General features: G+C 33.3%; 2 protein-coding genes across 3 annotated transcripts; one reads left to right on the top strand and one right to left on the bottom strand.

Annotated features, from left to right (window-relative positions):
• Positions 1-5,224: 5,224 nt before the first annotated feature.
• LOC107191934 lies at positions 5,225-21,845 on the bottom strand. Of its 2 annotated transcripts, none has more exons than XM_015581085.1 (8): positions 21,631-21,845; positions 8,620-8,794; positions 8,191-8,266; positions 8,034-8,075; positions 7,817-7,961; positions 7,581-7,743; positions 7,119-7,309; positions 5,225-5,438 (listed from the first exon to the last, which is right to left on the bottom strand). In XM_015581085.1, exons 1-8 carry the CDS (start codon positions 21,670-21,672, stop codon positions 5,382-5,384), a joined length of 891 nt encoding a protein of 296 aa, XP_015436571.1. In that variant the 5' UTR covers positions 21,673-21,845; the 3' UTR covers positions 5,225-5,381. The 2 variants fall into 2 exon arrangements, with proteins under 2 accessions (XP_015436571.1, XP_015436570.1); XM_015581084.1 differs by lacking the exon at positions 21,631-21,845 and adding an exon at positions 16,809-17,029.
• Positions 21,846-25,544: 3,699 nt separating this feature from the next.
• On the top strand, positions 25,545-26,976 carry LOC107191972. Its single transcript, XM_015581128.1, has 3 exons — positions 25,545-25,819; positions 25,879-26,324; positions 26,791-26,976. The coding sequence occupies exons 1-3, from the start codon at positions 25,624-25,626 to the stop codon at positions 26,974-26,976; spliced, it is 828 nt and encodes a 275-aa protein (XP_015436614.1). The 5' UTR covers positions 25,545-25,623.
• Positions 26,977-27,418: the final 442 nt, after the last annotated feature.

Below are 27,418 nucleotides of genomic sequence, written 5' to 3'. Positions count from 1 at the left end.
ATGAAATTGGGTATCACTACTTTGGAATTCTGCCACACTTGCTCGACGAGTTGCTAGGTAGACAAATTTTAAAAATGAGAAAATTTATGATTCTATATGTTAGAAATTAAGATGTTTGCGATTCTCTGCAGTAATGTTTCAAGAGGCTATTTTAAAACACTTTTTACGTAATAAGATTGATAGTTAACTGAACTATGATTTTTCTCGCATAACGAGAAAGATTTTTGCAGACAGAGGTCGTGTTATTATAACCTTCTGATAGCATCGGTACAAATTCTGTAAATATACTAACTCTTAATAATCCGTTCTAGTCGTGCGATAATTTGCCATGATATAAACGATAAGTGTCAACTCAACAAAATGTTTCGAAGAAATTTCATAAAATTTGTTAATGAAAGATTAATAAATCGATCTCCTATTGAAATTGTAATTACCAGATTCATTTTCCATACTTTCGTACTATATTAGTTAACTAATGGCATCCCAAATTCACAGTTAGTATATAAATATTTCTATGTTACATTAATACTAACAGTTCGGACACCAATATTATGTGAAATCATAACTAATTTACATTTAAATTTTTAATCAAAAACAGTTACTAAATATCTTTTCTCTGCTATATATTCCTCGTTAATATTACATTTAATAGATATAGTTGAATTAAAATTTTTACTCTTATTACTATTCTTTAATCGTTATTTATTAAAATTGCGACATCTGCGGCACAAGTCATTTATGGCCGAACACAATATTTTGCTGTTTATAGAACACAATTATCAAGTCGTTGACAGCAAGGCAAGTTGACAAACTGCTGAAGAATAATTTTTCGACACTAGCTTGCAGATACGACAGTTAAATATATTATTCGTGACGTTTATCAATGAGGGGCTTTGACGATGTGGTAGTCGGAAGGTCAAAGGACGAAGACATTGCGTGGTGTTCGTTGCATTATCAAACGCGAGCGCAACTTGTCCTTGCGACATTGAGTCTAGACAACTGTGTCGCAATTACTTCAGATAGTTTATCTTTACTCGTGGCTTATTCAACTACTTCTTAATGAACTGCTTCCTTAACATCATTCACACACATCACGTTTTATTTCACAAAATCCTGTTTACACTCTAATCATTTCTCTAAATTCGACTCACTATCGTTTCTTCCTACAATTTGATAAGATTCAGTTCATAATAATAGATATGTATATATAAATATAAAATCTGTTGTTTTTTCATAGTCCAAGGTCGCATCAACTTCTTGGTTATTAGCGATCATAATTAGTAGGCAATTATTCTATATCCCACAATAACGGTTTTGTTGAGGTTTTCTTTATTTTTCTTTCTGTTTCTGTATTCACTTTACTACATAATAAAGTCGGTATTATCACGAACTTTCAGACAGCGGACAGTACAACAGCCAGACGTTGGGTCAGTCCGGACCTACGGTAAAATACTTTTTGTATGTGTTCCAACACAAACTTCATGTCAGAATTTAACAATATATGCTTGCTAATTATTTTTCTTCGAGAAATTCTATTATAATGTAATAATTTGAAGGAATAGAAGATAAATTTGTATATTATACATACAGTATTTATTTTATTTTTATAGAACGACAGATTTTAGGTGTTTCCTAGAACGATCATACAAACATCACAATTCCATGTGTATACTATGTTGTAAATTTTGTTTTTTTCGGGCAGTAGAGCCATAATTGTGACATAAAATAGTCTGTACACGTGGGTCACGAGTGACCCGAAATTCTTAAAAGAAAATTTTCCGATATTGATTGCGTCACAATCTAATTGCACGATTCTTAATTATGTAAATTGATTCATTCTAGATCACCTGCCATAATTGCGTGTAGCGCTCGCAATGATCACTTTGACGACTTATTCGATTAAATTAAAACTGACACAACAATTAGCGAAGAATATGATGGAACAAAAGTGAATTTTGTGAAAAAAAGAATACCGTCAAACAAGAGTATTATGTATCCAAATTTTTATATAACAATTTTGAGTAGACCGTGAAATTCATTTATAATTTGTTTTTACTTATTGTTTTATTAGAATTTATATCACATTATTACTTATTATGTATAATTCACAGTTTTTTGGGACTGGTGAATGTTTATGACCTTAAAAAGAAATAGCACTTTAAATTCAAAATGACTTCATGACGTTTTGCTTGGTAAACATGTTGCAAGATCGTACTAATTTGGCAAACAAGAAAGTTTATTGGGAATAAAAATATTATAAACAATTGTTACAAGGAGGAATGGATATCGAGGTGAACAAAGTAAAACTACTAGAAATTACTTAGAAACAGGACTTAGGGGAAAAGCTCAATTAATTAAAATGAAGATAAGAAAATAATTGATAATCATACTACTTAATTGGATAAACCCATTTGTAGATACTGGAAAGATAATTCGTATCAAATAAAATACTTTTAACAGTTTTAGTAACCATTTAAGAATAATCTTATTAAACAGTCTGTAGGTCAGTTTTAATAGTTAATTACGGTAACTACGAATGTTTTTTTAATAAAATTTATATAATAAATTTTCTATAATTCGTAAAAATTTCTTCCCAACTTACAGAAAATGTATTTCACTTAAGCACCGTTTCACTAAGCATGTATGTATTCGAATAAATTATTTGTTATTAATAGATTTCATAATAAGGGAAACAGTCAATTCTGTTTTTATTACTTTCATTTATGTTTACTTCATATGAACAACCTTAACATGAACAGTATATTATTGAACATATATTATATGAATACTATCAGTTAGTATTAAGTTTCAAGATCATTGTAAAATTTAATATCGCAAAACATTGTTCGAATGAATGATTATGCAAACATTTACTCGAGCATAAAACTCTATTAATATCGTAAGGAGGCCCCGCCTTACCGTTTAAATATTTTAAGTACTTAAAATTCCTTATAAAAAAATCATGATTCTGCCACATCATGCAGCAATTACATGAAATGTCTACAAAGACCAATGATTTATTCATGTCGCAAAAGTAGTACATTCTTATGTTAAATAAGTTCTTCTGTTCGTTCGAAAAAACGACTGTCTGGATTACTTCATTTGCATCGAGTGCATTATAACAGTAAATTGTACACCTTCTTAACACAATCAGCAATTAAGAGAAATTGTCTCTTGAACTTCAAGTGGCGTGACTTATTTTACAATTACGGACGCAGTTAATTAACATTCGGAGAAAGAATATCCAGTACATACGAGTGTCATATTGTACAAGTAATAACAGATTACTCAATAATTAAATTATTCTACAAAATGGCTGACAATATCAGACACGAAGATAAATACATTTGATAAAGATTAAATTATCGTCCAATGTTTTGAAAATTAATGGACGCCGTCGTTTTTGTGAAATCACACAATCCATACTTTAAACACTCCTTTATTTAGAGATTACACATTACTTTATTGTTAGTAACTGTTCCGGTAATTATACAAATGATATATTTCAAAATTCGTGCATTTTGAACATGGATTAAATCTATGTAACGACACACCTACCACACTTATTAAATGGTTCCATTCGCCACTTTTACGAAAACAACTCCCCATTATTATAATATAAATCGATATAACATAAACTAAGTGATACGTTCTACAAATGAAGCTCGGTCATTTTCACAGTGATCGGTAAAGTTATTCAGAAATGTCATTATTTTTCTCCAATAATTATTCAATATACTTTCATCGCTTATGGTGGTAAATAGCTATGCATGATTGAACCTAATAAGTATTTTAAAATTCGTAAATTATTTGAGTAGTATATATAGACAAATGGTATTAATTATTACTATTAAGTTACCAACATTAGAAAATATTTTAAATATAGTATTCTTAATAGTGTTAATACATGTACTTGATATGCTTGTAAGATTAAGCGTTAATATCTACACATATGAGTATACCTATGTTAATTTTTTTAGTTAAATTCAGTACACTTACAATCATATCATTAGTATTACGTGTATGTTTTTCTATTCTTATGACTGTTCAACAATTACTCTATACATACTTTTTCAGAATAAAGTCAAGTGAACGTTTAAACAGACTTTTATCAATTTAATGTTACTACTGACGCAAGCTAGTATTTTTAACTTCGTAGAACCTATAATAGAAGCGATAAATGCCTTTTTGCTAGTCATTTTCATGAATTAGACGATAAGAGAATAGATCTGCATAAACAAAGCTGCAAATATATTTGCTCCTTAAAATACGTAGTAGTGTTCAGTGCTACGCGCAAAACAAATAGTTCGGGACAGAGCTATGCGTAGATTTCTTTGAAAAGCATGATGTAATTACGGGAGCAATAATAACTAACCAGCTAAAGATCTGGTAGTAAACTTTTTATAAATAAGATGCAAAATGTGTTGTTTGATTTAAAACGGATTAAGTGACGACCACACTCTCTGCACAGAGAACGTTATACTTATATTATGTAGTGAAGTTCTGACTGAATTGATGCATTAGTTTTACAAGAATCGTATATTCTAAATATTAAATACTGCAATATTTATAATTACGTAAATATAATAATGTAATAAGGGGGAATTAAACTAATTAAACAATATAATAATGTAAAGAGGGGGTATTAAACTAACATGATGTTTTATTAATATTTATTAATTGAAAAATAGCCACAAAAAAAATATAGATTAAATTTTATTTTCTTATCTTATCATTAATGGGAAGTCTGCGTCTGCATGTCTCCAACCAAGAGTTTATAATTTGGTGTGAGAATCAGTAAGTAGGGAACGATGTGTAGTCTTCGTGAACTTTAAATATGAAAAAGCCGAATCAATTGATTGGGACCAGTCAAAGACGGCCTAAGGGTCATTCGCCTCGAGGAAGTTGGAATAATAAGACTTGAAGTGAGCTCGAACCCGTCGAAGAGTACGTGCGTGATCTTTACTTTTCACATCTAATCATCTAATCATTTATAATTTATATCAATTATTAGTGCCTTCGTTAGCTCTCTATCGCTACTTTCGTTAAACATTTATTCATTTTAAAGTAAATTATCGTAAATTAATTCGATATTACGGGACAAGGTGATCGGTCTTCGCGACTTCCTTTATCTACCACGTAGTAACACAAAATTTTTGGTTAAGTACAAATATTTCTCTATTTTTTTGATTGAAAGAAATAAAAAAAGTTTGCGTACATTTTTTATTTTAGTGATAAATATTTATTGTATCTATTGTAATATATATTTACAATATACGTCAACATCTTGTTTTTTCCCCAGAGGAAATGCTTTATGCACACCTCCATGTTACGGAGGTAGTGTGGGACTCCATTAGGGAACAAATCCTTAGGGTTACCCACTAAAACCCCTCTTCATCAAATTCTTCTCGTATACCCCTGCCTTCTTGATCCGCAAACTGCAAATTATAAATCAGAGCTGTACAACTGCTGCTCCCATTCCCGGGGTACTCCCACTATGCGGCTCAGGTTGTCTCGCTCGAGCCGTGACGCTCTTTTTTAAAAGGGGGTGATTCTCGTGTAACAAACAAGACTAAAAAAAAATTTTTGTTACACACATCAAAGGTACATTATATCAAAAATATGTTACATAAATTCGGATTTCAAAAAACAAAGCAGTTACAGCCTATTCAATGTATCGCGCCACAGTTCAAAACTGCAAGCAACATAACTTTAGACGCATTTTTCTCGAAACCATGTTATCGAAATTGGCGTACACGATAACTCAAAAACTAATTGAGTGTTCAATTTCAGACATAGCTCATTTTATTTGTTATACATTTCTCCAGGTACTGAACCTCAAATATTGAGATTAATTTTTATTTAGAACATTTGTTGCGTCGATATAGTGCTAAATTTATCTAGGGAAAAAAGCTCATTTTTCTTTCAAACGCTATAACTTACCCAATGTTTTTTCTTTGAGTCTGATTCAGTCCCAACGTTAACTATTTAACTTTAAGAAAATTTTTTGGTTTCAGCATCAGATGTGTACGTATGGAAAAAAAATCGCAATAAATTTCACCATATTTTGGCACGTAGATCAAATCCTATTTGACATCCCTGGTGTACGCCAATAGATGTTACATCGTCGAAGAGGATAACAAGTTTCTACATCAATTAATAAACAGTAAAAAATATCGGTATGAACAAAATATTTTCCACAACTAGAAGATGTCCTCTTTTATCACAAGTTTTATTCAATACTAGCAATAGTTTTTTTTTAGAAAAAATTCATTAGTATCAGTTACTTTTAGAGCTGTCACACGGGAATCCTCAATTAACTGTCGACCGTAACGGCACTAGAAAGAGAAAAAGAAAGAGAAGGAAGACCTTTCCCCGTTCGAGAAGTTCATGGACCTGAGAGGGTCCATGGAGCAAGGCAACTTGAGCCCCACAGTGGGTGTAGCCCAGGAGGGGAAGAAATCCTTGTGAGCAGGAATTGTGCAGTTCTGTATAAATATAGTAAAGGCTCCATGAGAATTTGAAACTCGGGACCGCTTCAAAACTTGCACACTGCACCGCAAATCGTTTCAACACCGCAGAAATTTATTTTCTGTCCGAAGTCCGAGTTGGCAGATTCCACCCCCGTGATTTTTTTCTAACTACCACAAAGGCGTATCGCTGCTGCAGTGTCTAGGGGAACCGACGAGGTATAAGAATAGACTTTTCATCTCTTGAGAGTTGGTGACCCATCTAAACTGTAGTACCGACACCTTAAAAACCCTGTGATTTTAGTGACTTCTAAATTATGAGAACAGTGAATCTACGATGAGTAGCGACACTAAAATGGAAATGGGGAAACGTTATTCGCATACCTCGTCAATGGTACGGGACACAGACATTTGATTCTCGCGGGATGTCGTTGCCAAAGGTGCTCTAAGGAAAGAAGAGGGTTGGCAGGAAAGCGACGCCATAGGAACACGAGGAAGAAGCGAAAGATTGAGAAAGATTGGCTGTGAAGCAAATAATGTACAAACGTGTTAAGCTCCTGCCGCGTTATTTAGCCAAGTGCGTTTATGGTAGTGAGGCAAGAGGTATGAAACTGTTTCTACAGATAATATATGGAATTCTAGACTAACTTCTTCCTGTTTTAATTGCATTTTTCTTTCCCTTTCTTCCTCTGCAGTCCGAAAATGTCCCCCTTTTGATTGATTTCGTGAGGCTCTTCTGCTTCGTACCCTCTCCTTAGAGGTGCGAAGTGCCATTTTCAAAATAACAGCGACCTCCTTTTTTGAGGGTCTTGTGAAGTGCCGATTATGAAGTACAGCATCTGAAAATGAAATGTAAGCAAAGTTTGTTAGTACGGATAGCATATAGAAGAATAGTTATACAGGATGTTCGACTACTAGTGGGACAAATTTAAAGAATCACCCCTTAATTTTTTCCCACTAGTAGTCGAGCACGCTGTATAATTATATAAACAATGATTCTGTTATACAGGGTGTTCGACTACTAGTGGGACAAATTTAAAGAATCACCCCTTAATTTTTTCCCAATAGTAGTCGAGCACGCTGTATAATTATATAAACAATGATTTGTACCATGAATAGCTCGAACAATTCGAGTCTCGCATAAAGCTTTATTTCCTTCCTCGCGGCCCAACCACGAGTATGACATTGTTAACTGGTCATCGATGGCCTCTTTGAAGCATAAATTGACGGCTTCCTTCAAACTAAAGCCGCCAACAAATTCAAAATAGTTTACCTAAACGAAGTAATAACTGATATAAGCTTTTACTACACAAAGATGAATAAAATTATACTTTCGTTTCACTTACAACGTCTTTGTAAGTATCTTCATCAATATTGTTAAACTCAGTCATTCCATCCACTGTACATATCGGTAATATTGTTGGTTTGGAAGGAATTCCACGCTGCTGCTGTAATTGCTTAAATATTTTTTCCAGCAGCATATTATTTTTTCTGTAAAGGTAAATTATTATTACACATTATAATTATATATATTTTAATAATAATAATAGATTCAATACTTACATCGATATTGCTTCCAGGTTTTCCATCTTCTGGTATAGGTCCCTGTAAACGTTATTTGTAAGAGGATGTCCTTATGCATATCACAAATTCATAAGGTACACATTTTCTATTATATGCTGTCGATGTTTTATGAGAAATGAATAAACACGCAATTTACCGATAATCTGAATTCATAGGTTCCGAACTAGCATCTGGCTGCGTCCTAAAAGAATGTTGTTCCGCATTCTCATCACCTGAAAAATCAATAGTACGTATTATAACGTTGTTTGTTATTGTATATGGCGTATATTTATTTGTATGTGGACTATATGCGTTTGTGTTTGATGTGATGTTATGTTTGGTGCGTATGCAATTGTGTTTATATGTGTGCTACATGTGTTTATGTTTGGTGTGTATGTATTGTGTGTGCTATATGTACTTGTGTTTGTGTTTGTATGTGTGCAGTATGTAATTGCGTTTGGTATATATGTGTTTGCCTTTGGTGTGTATGTATATGTGTCTGTGAGGGTGCTATATCTGTATGTGTTTGTGCGGGTGCTATATGTGTTTGCGTTTGGTGTGTATGGCACACGTATTTAATTTGCACATGTATATGTATTTAATGGCGCGGCGTTTTCCTCCAAATTATGCCACAATTCTTCTGTGTCTCCAGCGACATTTCCGGGGTTAACCTTGATCCGCTTATTCGACTCTTCGTCAGAGGATGTGGTTTCGTTGCGGCATGTCTTATCACCCGCCCGTTTCGGCCGTTCTGTTTCAATCTAAAATTTAACAAAATTTCGAAAAAATGAAACAAGATTTATACATACGTACTTAGTTATAACTATGAGTATAGGTGTCTGTAAAATCCGCGACGACGAAGTGATTTGTTGCGTGGCATGTAAATCTTGAACTTCAGCGATCGAGTCCCGGTTAAATAAAGTTTTTATTTCTTTCCTTTTTTTTCTTTCTTCTTCTCTTCCTCGGCAAATTTATTGTGGCGGCATTGTGCAAGATTCAGGATGATAATTATCGTACGTACAACAAAAATACACTAGTTACACCTAACGAGTGACTCGGCCAAGTACAAAATTTCGATCGAATGAACGTTTACATGCAGCGAGTGGTTCAAACGTATCAGTTCATTTCAATCGTCGTATATAATGACTTCTTTTTTTCAAGCCAGTCTACAGGCCGTACTTCGTCAGTCTTCCTCTTTTTTAAATTCTTCGTAATGAAATTCTTTATCCATCTGTCCATCCTAAATTTTCAGTTTCGCTGTTCATTTGTTTATAATTATATGTGTTACATTATATTTTGAATTTAGAACATATGTAAACATTTCTCTCATAACATAGACGACTTCACGTAGACAACTACTTAAGGACAATTGAATGTTGTCTGTTAAATGTAAAAGCTTCGCTTTGTTTTGAAACTTTATAAATTCCTTTCAAGCAGAGTAGTAAGACAGACGTGCAATATAGTGTATGCAATGAGTAGAGTGAAGAATATTACTCCTGAAGAACGTCGCCCAATCAAACTTCTTCGAAAGTCATATCGGCAGATTTCTAAAGAACTGGGAATATCCAGGATAGCTTGTTATAGTGCAATTTACCATATTGAGCGTTATAGGACTGCAGATAATGTTTCACGCAAAACACGGAGCCGTAAAACTGATGTTCTAACTCTAACTGACCGAAAAATTCATCGACTGTCGGAAGCAGATCGATTTAAAACAACAGTTGACATCCATGCTGAGATTTCGTTGTATTTAGAGGAGAAAATAAGTGTTTGGGCTGTACGTCGCCGTCTAAATGAATTTGGTTTGAAAAGACGTGTTGGTCGAAAAAAACCTTTCATCTCTGAGAATAATTGACGTGCCAGAATTGCGTTTACCAACGAACATCTAAATTGAACATCTGAACAGTGGGCAAAAGTTATAATGACTGACGAATTCAAGTTCAACAGATTGGGATCAAACGGAAAACCCTGTATAAGGCGTCGTATTGGCGAAGAATTTAAAAAAAATGTATCAAACCTTCAGTGAAAGGCGGTAGTGGATCCGTACTTGTATGGGGTGCGACGACAATGAATAGTGTTGGTCCTGTTCATAGAATACAGGGTGCGATGGACCGTTTTGTGTATCTGAATGTAGTAAAGGACATTTTAGTACCTTTTACATCAAATCATATGCCCAAGGACTGGGTTTACCAGGCAGATAATGATCCAAAGCACACTTGCCCGTGTCGTCAAACAATACTTAGACAACCAAAAAATGAATGTTGTGAAGTGGCCTGCTCAATCTCCTGATTTAAATCCAATAGAGATGCTTTGGATTGACGTAGACAAATATATAAAACGAAAAAGAAACCTAGAGGAATTATACGCGTCAGTGGTAGAAGCCTGGTCATCAATTTCGGTAACAATATGTCGTAAATTGTTCGAATCAATGCAACGAAGGTATGCTGCTGTTTTAAAAAACAAAGGATTACGTACAAAATATTAAAATAATATAAAAAATATCGCGATTATATACTTGAAATTGGAATAAAAGGTGAAGATAAGCAAATCTTTTGCGTGTTCTTAAATACGTGTCCACCAAAATGTTGACATTCGAAATTAAATGTTTTCAATACCCCTTTATAGTTCCGTGTAAGAGTAATTCTTTTCGCTATACTTGAATCTAAACTTAAAACATATGATATGTAAGACAAATATTCAAATAGCTTAATTGTATCAAAGTATATGAAGAATAATTAATTTTTAATGATTGTTGATTCTTGGGGAGGGAAAACAAATCCTGCCATATATGATCAAAAGTTCGACGAAAATAATTTATCCACCTACACATTAAAAATTATTCCACCAATGTTTATAAACAGATAACACATTATATAGCACGATTCCAAAATCATCATAAACTTTTCTTACCGTGCCGCGATATTCTTAAACGATCTGATTACATAAAACTTCACGCATTAATTCATCAGCAATTGCAAGCACCGATTTATTTAAACATGACTAAATATGCATGGTTTGCTTCTAAACTAATTTTAACAAGAGAAATATTTCTGAACGTAAATCAAATTGCCTTCCCGGACGACGTAAAAACTAAAACATGTCAGTGTAACAAACAAGTCATTATTGTGTGTTCCTGGTGCCGAACATATTTGTGCTATTTCTGTATCTATGATAATTATCATCCTTAATCGTGTACAACGTCATTACAATAAAATTGCAGAGGGATTTCTATCCAGAAGAACAGAAAAAAAAACAAAAATAGAAACTAATTTAACCGAGATTCGATTGCTGAACTTCCTTTACGAGCCACGCAACAAGTCACTTCGCCATCGTCGATTTCACAAACAGACACCAATGTATAACTAGGTATGTAACTTTCATTAATTATACCTTCAAAAGTATCAAATAACTACAGCTAATATTTCACACATATCATTGAAAATATGTGTTCTATCATGTCTATTATCCTACATAAAATCGAAGTGGTACAGTTGGCGTCCCTCGTTAGACGCGCATCGCAACACGCAGTAGCTATTGCGTATGTTTCAATATAATCGTATTATAATATATAAAATTACATATACTTTGTTATATACACATTTGTTTCTTTTTAATAGGAATAAATGTATATAATTATGTATTATAAATATGCGTATATGTATATGTACAATACTATTTGTTGTAGCTGTTGTGTAATACGGTACAGTAGGATGTGCAATAAAATGCGCGTCCAATGAACATGATACCCGCAAAAAGTAATACTGTAAAGACGCTATAATTGCTCACAGAGGCCTCCACGCTAACTGTTCGTGAGTCACCCCCGCCACTGGGCGAGACTTCCCCCGAAACTGGTCAAGCGTATACAGGCTCTCCCAAAAAGTTGGGACAATCCGCAACATGCATATTCCTCATGCAAATACACATCGAAAAGTCTTTTACCGTTTTGTAATCCGAAGCTCCATTTCCAAGATATTAGCACTTAAACGAATTCCAAACAGGTGAGGGGTGGGCCACAGGTGCGCGCAGACACAGTCAAGAAGCAGAGGCCCGTCGCGTCTGCGCGTACGTGTGAGTTCGTTTAACTACTAATATCGGAAATGGAGCTTCAGATTGCAAAACGGTAAAGGACTTCTCGATTAATATTGGCATGAGGAATATACATGTTGTGGATTTTCATGTGTTTTTGAACACGCTGTATATATATATGTTCCCCTTCACTCATCGACGGGCGACGGCCGAACGAGGGAAGCCCAAAAAAGATTTTTTTACTTCGCCGAAAAACAACGCATCGTTTTGCATACACACACTCATACAACAGATAATTCACACGCACATACACTTACGCATCACTTCACCGGCACGCGACAAAGGTGCACAGTTCAAATTCGCCCACCACATTATAAATGAGAGGATTGTGTGTAGTACAATATTCTAAATTATTTCTAATATTTATTTTGGCTTATGTTTACAATAATATGGCACTTACATATTTTAAACATTATATTAGAACATTAACAATATTACGAAATTTAAATATTACATTTTCTTCACAAGGATCACATATTTTACCAAAAAAAGTACTGTAAAATCTTGATTGTTTTCTATCCTTCATGGGTCTTTCAATTATAGAAACGCACGAAATAATAAACAATATACACAAATTATTTTATCAGTAATTAGCATTCAGATTCATTGTAAATTTACCAATGTATAAACACTCATCTTGAGTAATGTGATGGTTTCTTATATAACGTATAGTGCTTTGAATCCAATTGTCGCTTCTCTTGCGTGTCCTGAATTCCTTTAAATATATGTCAAAGTGGTGTCTTCAACTGTAGAAACGCACTAACTAAATAACAAATAATATAAGTAAATATAAGTACTTATCTTGAGTAATGTGATGAATTTTAAATACACTTGTCGCTATGCCTGCGTATCCTGAATTCCTTTGTATATCTTCAAAAGATGATGTACAAAGTATGTCCTTTGTATATATTCAAAAGGTGATATACAAGGTATGGTGTCCAGACTTCTTCCATCCTTCCCTCGAAGTCCTTACTTTTTGTTAATTTATCATACTAAATAAAGCCTCTTTTAAACCTTCTATAATTTTGCTTATCCCAGGTGGTGCTCCTATACTATAATGTTTTGGACATTAAAATAAATACGTTAATTCTTCTCTCTTATTGTCACATATTTCTTCCTATCGTTTGACATATTCTTCGTCTTCACTGTCGACCTCTTCTTCGACCCCTTCATCCTGTATGAATCTTTTTGCTTCTTCACACGAAGATAAAAATTCTGTAACGTGATCCGCTGTTAATTGTTCGCCAATAATGGAAATGATTAAATCTTCCATGTCACGTTCAAGACTATCTTCTTGTATTTCTTCTAAATTTCATGTAGGTTGTTCTGGTACGATCTTGTTGCATGAATTTTTTATATTATCCAATTTTATTTCGGTCCGGGATTTGTACAGTGTACCTACACAATCCTTAATTGTGTACACGTTGCAAAATTCATTGATTCCATCGTTGTACATTAAAACAGATTGCAACATTGTGTGCCGAAAAAGTCGTTTAGTCTTCTCAATTGATTATCTCTGCTTTGTCCATCAGTTGTAGTCATGGGCGTAGCCAGGTTATCAGTCGGGGTGGTGGAGGGATTTAATTTTTTCCTCCGGAAGGGGGCAGGGGCAAAATCCAATTTTTCTTCTTCTAGGATGGGGCAACTTTTTTCGGCGACTATTAGGCGGTAGATACATGATCTGAAAGTGATCACCATTCTGTGTCCTTTGCAGTTACGTACATAACACAATAGACATTAGTTTATTGCAGCTTTCGGGGCTGTAGAGGGCCAGAATTCCAGAAATACTGCAATAAAGAAACTCCAATCACCCGCGCGCTCTCCCCTCCGTTCGGCCGTTCATTTGTGCGACGTACCTACATATAGGGTGGGCTGGATATACGCATTTTACGATCATCTTCATTATCTTCGTTATTTTTGGAGATATCAGAAAAGTTTATTCACAGAAGTTGTTTACTATGGAAAGGGCTATTAATTTGCTAGGGCTACAATTTTTTCGTTGGTTGAGGATATCCTGAGTTTTGAAGATTAATTATGTTTCCTTTGTAACGATACTGAAATATTGTAGAATAAAAATATTTTTTTATGTAAATGGATTCTTTTGAACATTCTACGTAATAAAATATTAAGGTAATATGTGAAAAAAATTAATAATTCGTGAGATATTTTATATAAATATGTAACAAACTGTTAATTTTTTCTCGACCTATAACAAAATTATTTCTGCTATGTTATAGTTCCTCTGATACCAGATAAGTTTTGTGAATAAAACTTGTTTATACCTGTAGAAATAATGGAGATAATTAAAGTGATCAACGTTACTGGACCATTGTTAATAATGCATGTATAATTGAACAGTAGTTTCATTTATTCTTCTTTATTGAAAACAATGTAATCATTAATATGAATATTTGAATTTGTTTAATTGTGACATACAAAATGATTAACAACTACATTTGCTTATTAATTAACCAGTCTTTGCGGACTTTGTAGCCATTGAGATGCGCTTTTTCTTAAATTCAGCATGCTTCTTCGTGGGAATAGCTTTCCACAGAAGTCCGGTCTCGTCCATATTTTAAAGATTTTCTAAATTAATATCTTCATCTTACACGATGGTGCCATATGTATTATCTATTCCACTGCCAAGCAGGAAAATCACTTTTACAAAAGTGACTAGGGATCGATGATTTTTATGATGCCCGTATAAGATCCTCTAATTTAAGTTCCTATAGATGTAATATTTTGAGCACAAAATTTTCTATTAATCCGGATGATATTCATGCTACATTTTTCAGGATACCTCTTTTCCCCGATGATATGACGGACAATGAAGAGCTAGGAGATAAAAGAAGAGGATACGCCGTGGCTGTGATGCTGCATTTCGAACAGTGTTGGGCGTTATTCGAATAAATTGTTACGTATGAAGAATTTTCTATCATACCTCTCGCTCTAATAGTCTGACTTCGCACCCGGCAAAGGAAAACGCCCTTACGGTTTTGTTATCTCTTGAGTAAGCGAGGGAGTAAAACCCGTTCCCACGGCGTGGTAACCAAAAAACTAGGAAGCGTAACGCAACTTCAACCATCAAAAATTTCCTTATATGGAAATTTCATAGCTTCCCCACCAATTTCTAGGCCTATATAAACCCGTTGATTTCAACCCTCAGGGGATCAGAACTGTACCGTCGCCTTTAGAAGTCACGTCGCGTCACGATCTTGTGCATTGGTCATTGCGTTAGTGAGATCGGGCTAAAGTTCCCTTTCGAATCCAGTTAACCTTGTAGTAAACCGTGAACACTTCATTTGTATTCCGGCTAGAATTATTACTTTGGCATTATTCCGTAAAATCCACTCGCAACCCCCGCATCGCCATCGGTGCGTTAACACCGAGCACCTATTTATTTCGGTAATAGTTATTATTTCATTATTACTTACTTAATAATGTGATTTTAACCCTGCAGTTTTTAGGAAAGACAAAAAGCGGTCTTTGAATTTATTAAAACAGTCACGACAATTCATGGACGCATTTGCGTGTTTAGCATTTTTTCTTTTTCATTTATATATTTGTGATAATAATAATAAAATTGCGCTCCAAAAGACCCATTTACACGGATGCTCTGAAGCACCCATTTACACGGACACTCCAAAAGACCCATTTACTATAGTTATTGAACTGCTAAATAGTGAATGCGTACAGATGTGTATTGCAAGGACGGAAAAATCATGTTATAATATTATTCACTAGTTATCGAGTTGAGTTTCAGTTATTAAAGTTTATTCGGCTTGTTTGAGTTTCAGTTATTAAAGTTTATTTTGTTTGTTTAAGTTTAAAGTGTCAGTTTCAGTTTAGTGTTTCGTTTATTTTGTTGATGTGTGTATTCGTTGTGTTTTACTATTTTTTTTCTATATTGTTATCCTATATTCGTTAGTGTAAATGTATAATTTATAATGAAGTAACATGTCCACAAGTAGGAAGCTACGAAGCCGTGCAATCGCGTGTGTTATGCTATACGTGTTTTTCAACACAGAAAGAAATAAGCGGCAACGAAAAATATGTTAAGGAGTGGCACAAGACAGAGATCCCTATGGACTTGGAATGGAGCCATAATTGCATCACGCACAAGAATTGGCAGAGACATTATATTCTTAACTTCTGCAACATTATGTGATGTAGAGAACTTGGATACACCCGCAATGTCTGGGTTAGGTTAAAGCACATAAAGAGTGGAAAATAGAGGGAAATGGACATATAACATATATGCCGCTTTTGAGAGAGTTTGCAGAAAATGGGTCGAAAGATTTTAAAAATTATTTACGTATGGATAAGTCAACATTTGACTACTTAGTAAACTTAGTTACTCCATATATAAGAAGAAAATGCATAAGTGTAGAAGAACTGGAAGAACCCTTCATGATTTATAATTTACGACTTGTAGATAATACTGCACCGGCTTTATGTTGTATTATTTCAGAAACATGTTTGGCGATGTATACTGTGTTGAAAAAAGATTGTATAAGAGTAATGATTATAAAATAATACTGTATTAAACAAATGAAACAACTACAAAATGTGGAACACATTTTTATGTAAAAGATATTTCTTGTAAACTGTCAACTATTATAAACTAGAAAATGTGCTTTCTTCACTACTATTACATTGCGAATTGTGTGTACTAAGATTTTCACTTACACTTGTATTTTCAGTCAGTTTCTTTAATAAACCCTTCCATAATATACGATGAATTAAATCTTCAGCACACATCGCTTGAGAAGCATCCATTTTCTCCAACTTTTTCGCAACATTAATCCCAACTGCTTCGAATTCACTTATTTCGCTATTGCGTTTCAAAGCACGCTGGCATGCTTTCACGAAGTCGATGTTTGATTGTATTGCTGATTTCCTTTTAATGCCTCTTAGCGATGTACAAACTTCTTCGCTGATCGATGCTTCAGCAGATCCTTCACATGACGCTTGAACATTTTCAGTTTCCTACACGTAAAGAAGAATGGTTATACATAGCAGATCAGTTTGAGAAGAAATGGAATTTTATAAATTGTGGAGAAGCTCTCGGCGGAAAGCATATTCGTATAGTTTAACCACCGAATACCGGGGCGATGTATTATAAATACAAAAACTTTTATAATATTATATTGCTGAACCTTGTTAACGCAGTTACGAATTTATATTTGTCGATGTACGGAAAACTGGAAGGTTGTCTGATGGTGAGGTCATAGAATATACAGAATTTTACAGAAAACTGAAATCTGGGCAATTAAAGTTACTTATAATGAAGAAAACGAAAATTAATCTTAGTTTTGTTTTTGTCGACCTAGTGACTTTTGTAGGCAAAATAACATTTGTTGCAGTCCATGGATGTTTCAGTATTTTGTCCTTTGAAGTCAAACTGGTGTCAAGTGACCTTAGATTGCAGAATAGAATGCTCGATGTTAACAAAATTCTTACAACTGATTTTAAAGCTTGTAGGGTATACCCATTTTCTGTTGATTTTGTTTATTTTTCAAAACTTCTTAACTCAAACAATAATACAGGAAATCTTTTAGTAGAAGATGTATATAAAGAAGTTTCATGTTGTATTAAGTTTATTGATAAACATATTGATCTAAATACATTGGAGCTATTTAAACAAGCCATGACAACTGGAGTCTGCACTGGAGAGGAAGAAAATAACAAATTTTTTTACTTTTGGCTTAAAGCTGTTCACAAAAATGAAGTTCCAAACAATTATAAAGAAGCAGGGGAAAGTGTATCAAATAAAGTGGATTAATTAAGATTATAATTTACACGGATTGTTTTATTTCACCGACTAAAATTTTCTTTCGCATTTACAAGACCACTTGAATTTAAAAAACGATAGGTTTGACATACATGAGTCTGATTCTCAAGAAACGCAAAACTCTTAGTATACGAAGAGGGAACTTTTGAACAGTGTAATGATATAATACCGTCCCATACCACTCTGTTTAAGTAAACAAACCACCATCACAATATGCCAAGCAAGCAGATATGATAAATTGCCTTGACCGAAACAAAATTTCTTTGATTTCTCTATTTCGTTTATATTAACAATACTAATAATTTAATAAACAAGAGCTATTAGTATTATTTTCTATTTCGTTTTAAACTAAGTTGAGGTTGTAACATGTATTTTTCTGTTTTAGATCGCAAAAGGAATCTTAATTCATTGAGATCACTTGGTGTTCGCAGTTCAGCTATTCTTCCTAAGGATTTCTTCCTAAAACCTATCATTCCTGTTTCTTTAGTGAACATTTCAATTTTTGAATATTAAAAATTATGTATATGTTAGGGTGGGGGGGGGAGCATAAGAATTTTAGAAAGGCTTATGTGGGACATAGCACAAAAAAGGTTGGGAAACACTGGTTTAATTAAAACAACCGATGACTGACATGTATTCAGTTATAAACATTGAAAAACGGGAACGCGAGCGCGAGGTATCTCGTTCAAAGCAGCACGCGAACGGTGTTGCTTCGCGAGATATTCCGTACACAGCGTCGCATGAACGATTTTGTGTCGCGAGATATTTCGTACATAGCATCGCATGAAAGACATTGCGTTGCAAGATATCTCGTCCAAAGCATATCATGAACGAAATCACGTGGCGAGATATCTCGTCCTCTGGTGCGAAGGGGTTAATGCAAATCGTGCGAAGGCAGGAGGCTCCGCAGACAATATAACTCTCCAAATTAGGGAATCCCTTAATTATTTTACGTCCCACCGGGTAGCCCTACCATGGCAATAGCAGTTTTTAATTTTATTTTCTATGTTTTTTAATTTTGTATTTATTAAATACTATGTTAGGTACTATATTAAGACTATTTTATACTTATTATTACATTATATTTATATTGTACACTATTATGTTACATTTATATTTCTCACTATTATATTATATTGTTTATATTATACATATATTATAAACATAAATGCTGTTTTTGGTGAATGTACAGTAAGTGATCGAACCATAAGGCGTTGGTTCGAAAAATTTCATTCCGGTGATACCGATCTTGAAAATATGCCTCGTGGCCGTAAGCTAGCAACTATTGAAGATTCTGTTTTAAAAGAGATAGGTGAAAGGAATTCACGTCTAACTGTTCGGGAAATATCAGAGAGAACAGGCTAGTTTTTGATATACCAACCTAGAATGATTTCAATGATTTTTAAATATGTTGTCGGGCACATGATTCTGAACAACTTTTTTCTTACGTACTATCGGCGGACCGCCCTAGTTTCGGAGATATTTGCAAAGAACTGTCGGTACCACTACAGTGAATTCTGCCTATATTTGTGGATAATTACATAATATTAATATGATTAAATATGTTCGTACTGCTATGTGTTTATACAGGGCCGTTCCTGGCGGAGGTGCAGAAAGTGTCCCCGCACCTAGGCGGCCACAGATCGTTTATTATGTGTAGAACTTGGACTAGCAAGAATAATAATCATAAGTTTTCTGATGATTATGCAAATTTTAGAGCAACAGAATTTAATCAAACTAATTGTACATGTAATCTTTGTAACAGTACTCGTATACAAGAAGGAACTATCTTTATGGACAGCCCAAAATAGCATATGACATTTAGCCATATTTAGTGGATTAAATTCGTGTAAGTAATTAATGGTCGCTATTTATCAACCATAACATCATTAACCCTCCGGTTTTGTGAAATGTCAATGTAAAAGAAAATATAATTAAAAAAAATGCATGTGTCTGAAAAAGGAACTTTTATGCAATTCAGGTGCCACCATAGTTTACTGTGTTGTGATAAATAGAAAATTAATATTTATTTCCTTTTCAAAAAAAAAACGTTACTATTTTGTTTAAAAGATTTATTTATATTAATTTATGTAACTAAAGTATTTATTTAACATTATAATTGCTTCTTTCTGATTGTAAGTGTATTAAATAAAAATATAACCAAAAAGGATGTTATATCTACTAAATAAAAACATCCAATTTTCTTAAGAAAGATCCCTAATCTATCAAATGTAGTGTTAAGTTGTCAGTTTTCATTTTTGTTTTATAAATATATGTACATAATATATATCTTACAAAATTAGACTTCCTAGATTATGCTTTTATTAACATGCTGTAGGAAATGTATACATCTATTTATTAAATGAATACATGTACCATGTAAAATACATTCTTATATTCAGTTCATACCTCTGCTAAAGTCGTATGTAAATGCATAGATTGACTAGTAAGTGTATACTGTATACATTTATTAAACGTGACACTTTTGTTGTGACATTGTATGTACATAATATGTAAGCGATCTTCTAACGGTCATCTCACGACTGCCGAACGATCGATGACTACCTAGCATACCTAACCTGATAACCAGTTGTGTACAAGTTTCGAGCAAATTACCAGCAAATAATGACAAAAGTTATTTAAAAACAATAGCCATCTGTTTACGCATTTGGCTTGGGTTTTGCAAGCAGCGCCAGCTGACAAAATGGTACAGCAAATAGGCAGGAAGTCTTGCAACATAACCTGTATCAAATTGAGGGCAAAAAACGGAACACAGTCTGCGCGAGCCAATTTGCTGCATATGTTACTGCCAATGTGCGCGCAAGTTGTTTATAGCAAATTCTGCATAGAACTTGTAGCCATAACTTTATAACTGGCATTGAACTGAATTTGGCTTTGCAGGTTTGGCTGATTGGATAGTAACCGAAAAATTGAAAGTCGGTGCCCAGAGGCTCACGCCAAGTCGCACGCCTTGTAGGAAAATATTGTATCACCTACATTGTAACACAATCATTATATGATGTATTAAATTAACATATAATCACGCCCGTAGATAGACAAACTGCAGTAAAACGACCAGCAACCGACATGTGCATAGTTACGAACGCATGATTATATATGTACGCAAAATTCATTGTTGGTACCGACAGTCTTTGCAAATACAATCTCGAAAATTAGGGCCGTCCGCCAATTATATTGAGGAAAAAAGTTGTTCAGAATCATGCCCCCAACATATTTAAAAATCATTGAAGTCATTCTAGATTGGTACATCAAAAATTAGCCTCTAATTATATATATATATATATATATATATATATATATTTAATCATTCCTGTATAATGATTTATAAATCTGCATATACTAAAGTAATTAAAAAATGTCTTGAGAAATAGTTTATTATGTCACCCGGTCACACATTCTATCGTTCATCTGATAGAAAGCAACAAACTGGGGAAATCAGGGGTTCGAGACCTCTCTTGCTCATTCGAGATACATAAAACAGTTATGGTCTTAATTGGCGATGACTATAATTGTTTAAAATGACTACTAATGGTAAAGTATAAATCAATATAAAAACTTTGCACATTCGCGTGTACTAGAAACTCACTCTTTAAACAATTCTTCTGGTTCTAGAAATCTCATGCTTTCGATAAATAAAATTTATGATCGGATTATTTTTGTTTCATCCGAAAATCAAATCAGTAAATAGTCGAATACCTTTGCACGCCCCGACATAACCTCGCTTCGCCGAGCGTCCATCGCACACAGTAGATACTTTTTTAACGAATCTTCATTCACTTTCACTTCAATTACCGTATCTTCGATATCGCGAAACAATGTTTCTCGTTTAAACACTGGAAAAACGTTTCACACAACTACGCACGTGACCGCGAACGAAAACGTGCAATTTACAGCGTGCTAACGCGCACAATCGAACGAACGACACGATAAAATAATGATAAAAGACTAAAACCTTGTTTATGAAACAATGAAACGTTATACTTAAATTAATACTGTCAAGTTTAAAAGTACCCACGCTCACCAGAAACAACATACGGCAACACGTCAAATCCGGAATCCCCAATGCCCACCACAACAATCAAGCCCGCCAAGAAGTTTATGACAATGAGGTGCTGTAGTTTCCGCCAGGGGGAGGAAACTCCAATGTTAAGTGGTGGGATAGTGTTTTGAGCGACCCCTGGAATATGAAACTTCAATCGGAACTAAAATTCAATATGGCGGCCAAATACCGCAAAATTTGAATGCATATACACCGTGCGTTCTTAAATGTGATGTAAAAGGTATAGCTACTGATGCTAACAAACATTTATATAAAAAATAATTATGGTATGTGAAAAGTGTCAATGTCATGTTTTTGTCTTAAAAAACAGTTTCATGCGTAGCGTCGAATAAAATGTCTAGTGTCTTTATAACTTCAATAAGAATAGAACTTTTTTCATATTTTTTTTGCATTTTGATTTTTGACAATTAGGAGTCTCAACCAAAAATTGCAAAAAAATTTCTAACACGTGCTCCAGTAAATACTATCTATCAAATGGTAACTCAATAGTCACTAATTAGGGAAAATAGAGGAAAAACCGAATAATCCAAATTTTTCCTATTACTAGCCTTCTGGTTGAGATAGAGGGTTAAAACTTGGTATATGTATATGGTTTTCTCTGAGCAAGCTATCAAATGGTAAGTATATGAGAAGTCCAAATCGGTCTAAGGGCACCTTTGACCCTCTTATCCGGTATATTACCCTGCTTTATTATAAAAGACTAGGTGGCAAAATATTCTGAATTATAGAAGATTTAAAGATTAAAATAGACATAGTAAAACATATAGGTGTATATGCTAAAAGAGTTATGTTTATTATTATATATACATTCTATATAAAAAAATAACATTTTTCAAATAAGTATTCATAACAAATCATTGTTCATGGAGTTAATATTATATTAAAGTAAAATTATATCAAAGTTTATACAATTTTTTCATCTAGGAAAATATGGTGAAATTAAATAGAATGCGATAAAAATATTGAGAAATGAAACACACCCAGTCAGCCAAACCTGCAAAGCCAAATTTTGTCCAATGCCTGTTATAAAGTTATGGCTACAAGTTGCGCGCACATTGGTAGCAACATATGCATTAAAGGCTCCCGCAGAGTGTTCCGTTTTTGCCCTCAATTTGACACAGGTTATGCAACGCCGGATGAAGGGGGGGTCTAGGGGGGTTGTAGCCCAAGGCCCCATGTTCTAGGGAGGCCCTGTTCTGAACCTTTCATTTCGTTACGATTAAATGTTATTTAATTTGATTTAAAATAACTTTCAATTTTTTAAGATTGACGTATTTTGTTGAGCTGTATTACAAAAATCCCCCTTCACCCCCGTTTTTTAACCAAGGAGGCCCGAAAATGTGATAGCCCTGGGCCACAAAAAGTCTTAACCCAGACCTGAGGTTATGTTGCAAGACTTGCTGTCAATTTGCTTTACCATTTTGTCAGCAGACTTTGACTGTAAAATCTAAGTCAAATGCGGAAACAGAAGGGTATGGTTTTCTTAGACAAATTTTGTCATTGTTTGCTGACAATTTGCTCGTAACTTGCATACAACTGGTTGTCGGGGACTTATATGTGCATGGTCTTAGACGGACAATTAAGCACTTTGGAACTTTAGTCCCGGAATAGTTCAAAACGTGGAACCTGGGCTTGTAATACCCGTTCAAACCAGTTTATATTAAATTGCCCAAGATTCCCAACCATCTAAACCCCACAAATCTTAAGACTAATAATAGATCAATCCAGAATTAAACCACACAGGAAGCAAATGTACAAAATTAACAATTCCAATTATTTCCTTATATCATTTTTTCAATAACCATAATTAATTTATGGAATAAATCTCAACGGAAAATTGAAATTAAGTAATTAATTTCATAGGTACATATATATTACTGAATATATTTGACATGCATCTATTATTTTTCTATTCTTTTATTTACTATTTTTAATAATGCTATTTTCTTTTATTATAATAATGCAGCCCTTGAAATACAATAATATTATCCTTATTTTTAGAAATTATTATGAGATAATATATTTTGTTTTAATTATAATATCCATTTTAGTTTCATAATTTTTTATGAAATATGTCGTTTCAAACATTATTTCAGATACTATGCATGTTGATTATGGTATCGACAGGTAGCAAATTCTAAAATAAAATTAATACATAGAGTTGTATAACATAACATGATATTTTCCGTTATATGTTTAAATTAAATGTATAGTATGAATTATATGTATTACTATAATAATATTTCAGATATTACATATAGTGTTCTTTCGTAAATGAGTCTATTCTAAAGCAGACTAATATACTTATAAACTAATTATATGCAAATAATAATTATGAAATAATTATGAAATCTAAAATGTCTATATTTCACAAGTACGCGGACTTACTTTTTATGAAGTAAAATAATTTTCTGTTTGAATAATTATTCTAAAGTAATTTTATTTAAATATGCGGGTACCTTTTATGTCTGATAAAAATGGAAGTGCACGTGGTGGTTACCGGGCTAAGAACAGAATTTACGCATGCGTGAAATCCTGACGGAAGGGTCGGAAGGGGCAAAGCCCTCGGTCTTGTAAAACCCATGGAGACAGAATGGATCCATTATTTTGTACTTTATTCCCGACAACATTTGTGCCAATTTAAACATGTACTACTTACTGTCATGTGAATGCAAAAACGCATTCTTATAAAAAAACATTTACAGTAACAAAAACACTTCACAGTCTGAAGAAAATCTATTCCTATAAAGCAATATTATCATTATAACAGTGGTGAAAATTCAGTATTGTATATTTTAATAAAACATTGATTGATATAAGACTGACTGTGAAATGTAATTATACATATTGATATACCGATTGAAAAATTCTACCATTCATTAGTATTTGATTCATTAATAGATGAATCATCTTTAATCAAAGAGTTATTTGAAAAGATCAGTATTATGAGTTCAATGGTAGAAAATCCTGAGCCAACTAAAAATATTAAATTATTATTATGTAAATAAAATTAGAAAAGCTAAGTACTCAGTGACAGTGATTAAAATACTGTGGTACGATAATAAAACAACATATTACAAGAATTTCAATCGACTCAATGCATTAAGTTTATATTCAACTTAATTAGTGACATAAACTATTCAATGAAAATGATTAAAATGCTGTGCTAATAATGTTTATGAAGAATTAAATATATTGAATAATGTATGGTATACAGAAAATCATCCCATATATTAAAGTATTCTGTTAACATACTGAATAAGGAATTAAGAAATTAATACAAATATTTTTGAGTGAAACTTATGTAATAAAACAAAGAACAAATTTTAATTATTGTGAAAAAGCAGACTTGACCATCAACTTTTATTGTACTACTTCATAGTCATTCGCCATGAAGGAGTTAAGAAATTTAAATTGGTGATTTCGTTAAGACAAAAATACATCCATATCATTCTTATCATGTTGTTACATTTTATAAAGTTTAAATTTTCGATAGTGCACATGTTATATAATACATTGGCATATTTCTAAGTTTTTAACATTCAACTGATTATGAAGTGATTGCCAAAGAAAATATAAATATAATAAATATAAATTGAGATTTAATGTAAATAAAAATAGTTATACATATGGGTTTCTCCAAGATGATAAAACGGTTGCTGTATGCAAACTTTGCATCTTGCAGTTCTAAGGTAATAGGAGTATTAGCACCATTAACAATACCACCATTGCATATCACATTTTTGTACTACTTTTGGCAAGAATATTCACGGGACGTGGATAAACAGTATTGTTCTTGTTCATGTTGGGATACAGTGTTCAAAGGTAAGGTATTAGTATTGTTAAAAAATTCCTTTCAAAAAGTATCAGATGTTTTCTTTTAGGATCATACGAATCTGGCATTGCTTCTTACAAACACATGTACTTTAATGCCACTACAAATACTCTGAAAATATGGATAACCATTGTAACTGGAGTAATTACATTTTACGAAACGATGAAACATTTAACATGGCTTGCATTTCAAAATCGTCTTAGATTCAGCATGATGATACTTTTCTCCACTGCTATTTTTTCGCACTATTATACTTGGTGGGTTTACATGAATTACTGGAATGATGAATTTTATTCTCAATGGTATCATCAGTTGTTCTTCTCCATCACTGAACTGGTATCCACTTTACTGGTTGTTCATCTGGCAGATAATAAAAATCCAGTAACACACAGAAAAGCTTTTGGCATTGCTGCAATTGCTATTTTACATATTGTAGCAGGTGGTTGGGATCAATTCGTCGCTAATGTTGTCAGAGGGGAGGGCTACGCACATCAGGTAACATTCTTTTGAATATACATATGTTGATAGTAATGTATTATTCAAAGTACCATAGTAAAATGGAGACATTTCTAACAATAAGGTAGGACAGCTACTTCTATTGATGAAAGTTGAAGTAGTTAATCCTAAAAAAGGTACTGACTTTATGAATCATAATATTAATTTCTGTTTTGTCACAAACATAACTAACCAGTTGTTTTGCCTCCCTAATATGTGATATCCATAGTTTGAAAAGCCTCTACCTGACTTCATGAGATCTCTCGAGTTCATGGCTTTCCAGCTCCTATAATTTTCTATTTTTATACACAATGGAGGTAAATAAAATTTATGTAAATATGTATGAGGGTTTTGTATTTCAGTTCTTAAATAGTGGGGAGAGCTACTAGGAGGGTTCCAGAGATGTCTCCATCTGTCTATTATAACTTTGAATTTAAAGATTTAGAAAGTAATTTACATTTGACAGGTGGTACGTGATCTTGGATTCATGATCCCAGATATTCTTCACGTTGCCATTCCTTTATGGGCAGTAAAATGGAAAAATATATACAATCTTCCAGGCTCGACTAAACGAGATCCGAGTATCAAAAGAGACTTGGCATACATGTTGGGAATGATATGTATAGGATTGTGCATTTGTGCCATATTGTAATGCCTAAGAAGTTGCAAAGCCTAAGAATTGTGTCTTACTGATCAATAGAGAACATTTCACTTGATTTTTATTACATATACAAATTTATGAGGTGAATGTACAACATTGAGTAGATTTTATTGAGAGATATAAATACCTTTGTAATTCTTTTTATGACAGTGTTAGCATTGGAGTTCAAAGTAGATATTAACTTATTGTTAGACTAGTCAGGTGACCTTTAAGACTAAACCTATTGCCAAATATACAAAGTGAACCATGTAACTTATCCATCTTTATCATTCTAATCATTAGTGCAGAAACTAATTCTATGGTTTCTTTTATCATAGTTAATGTGGGTCAAAAAGTTTTTAATGACATCAATTATCAATAGTAATAAATTATAAAGTAATGTTCGGAGAGAACGAATGTATGTATATACGTGTTATACTTTGCTTCTATTTCA

Source organism: Dufourea novaeangliae, unplaced genomic scaffold (genome assembly GCF_001272555.1).
Source record: "Dufourea novaeangliae isolate 0120121106 unplaced genomic scaffold, ASM127255v1 scaffold248, whole genome shotgun sequence".
In the NCBI taxonomy this organism is placed as follows: domain Eukaryota; kingdom Metazoa; phylum Arthropoda; class Insecta; order Hymenoptera; family Halictidae; genus Dufourea; species Dufourea novaeangliae.
This window is presented reverse-complemented; position numbering and strand designations above follow the sequence as displayed.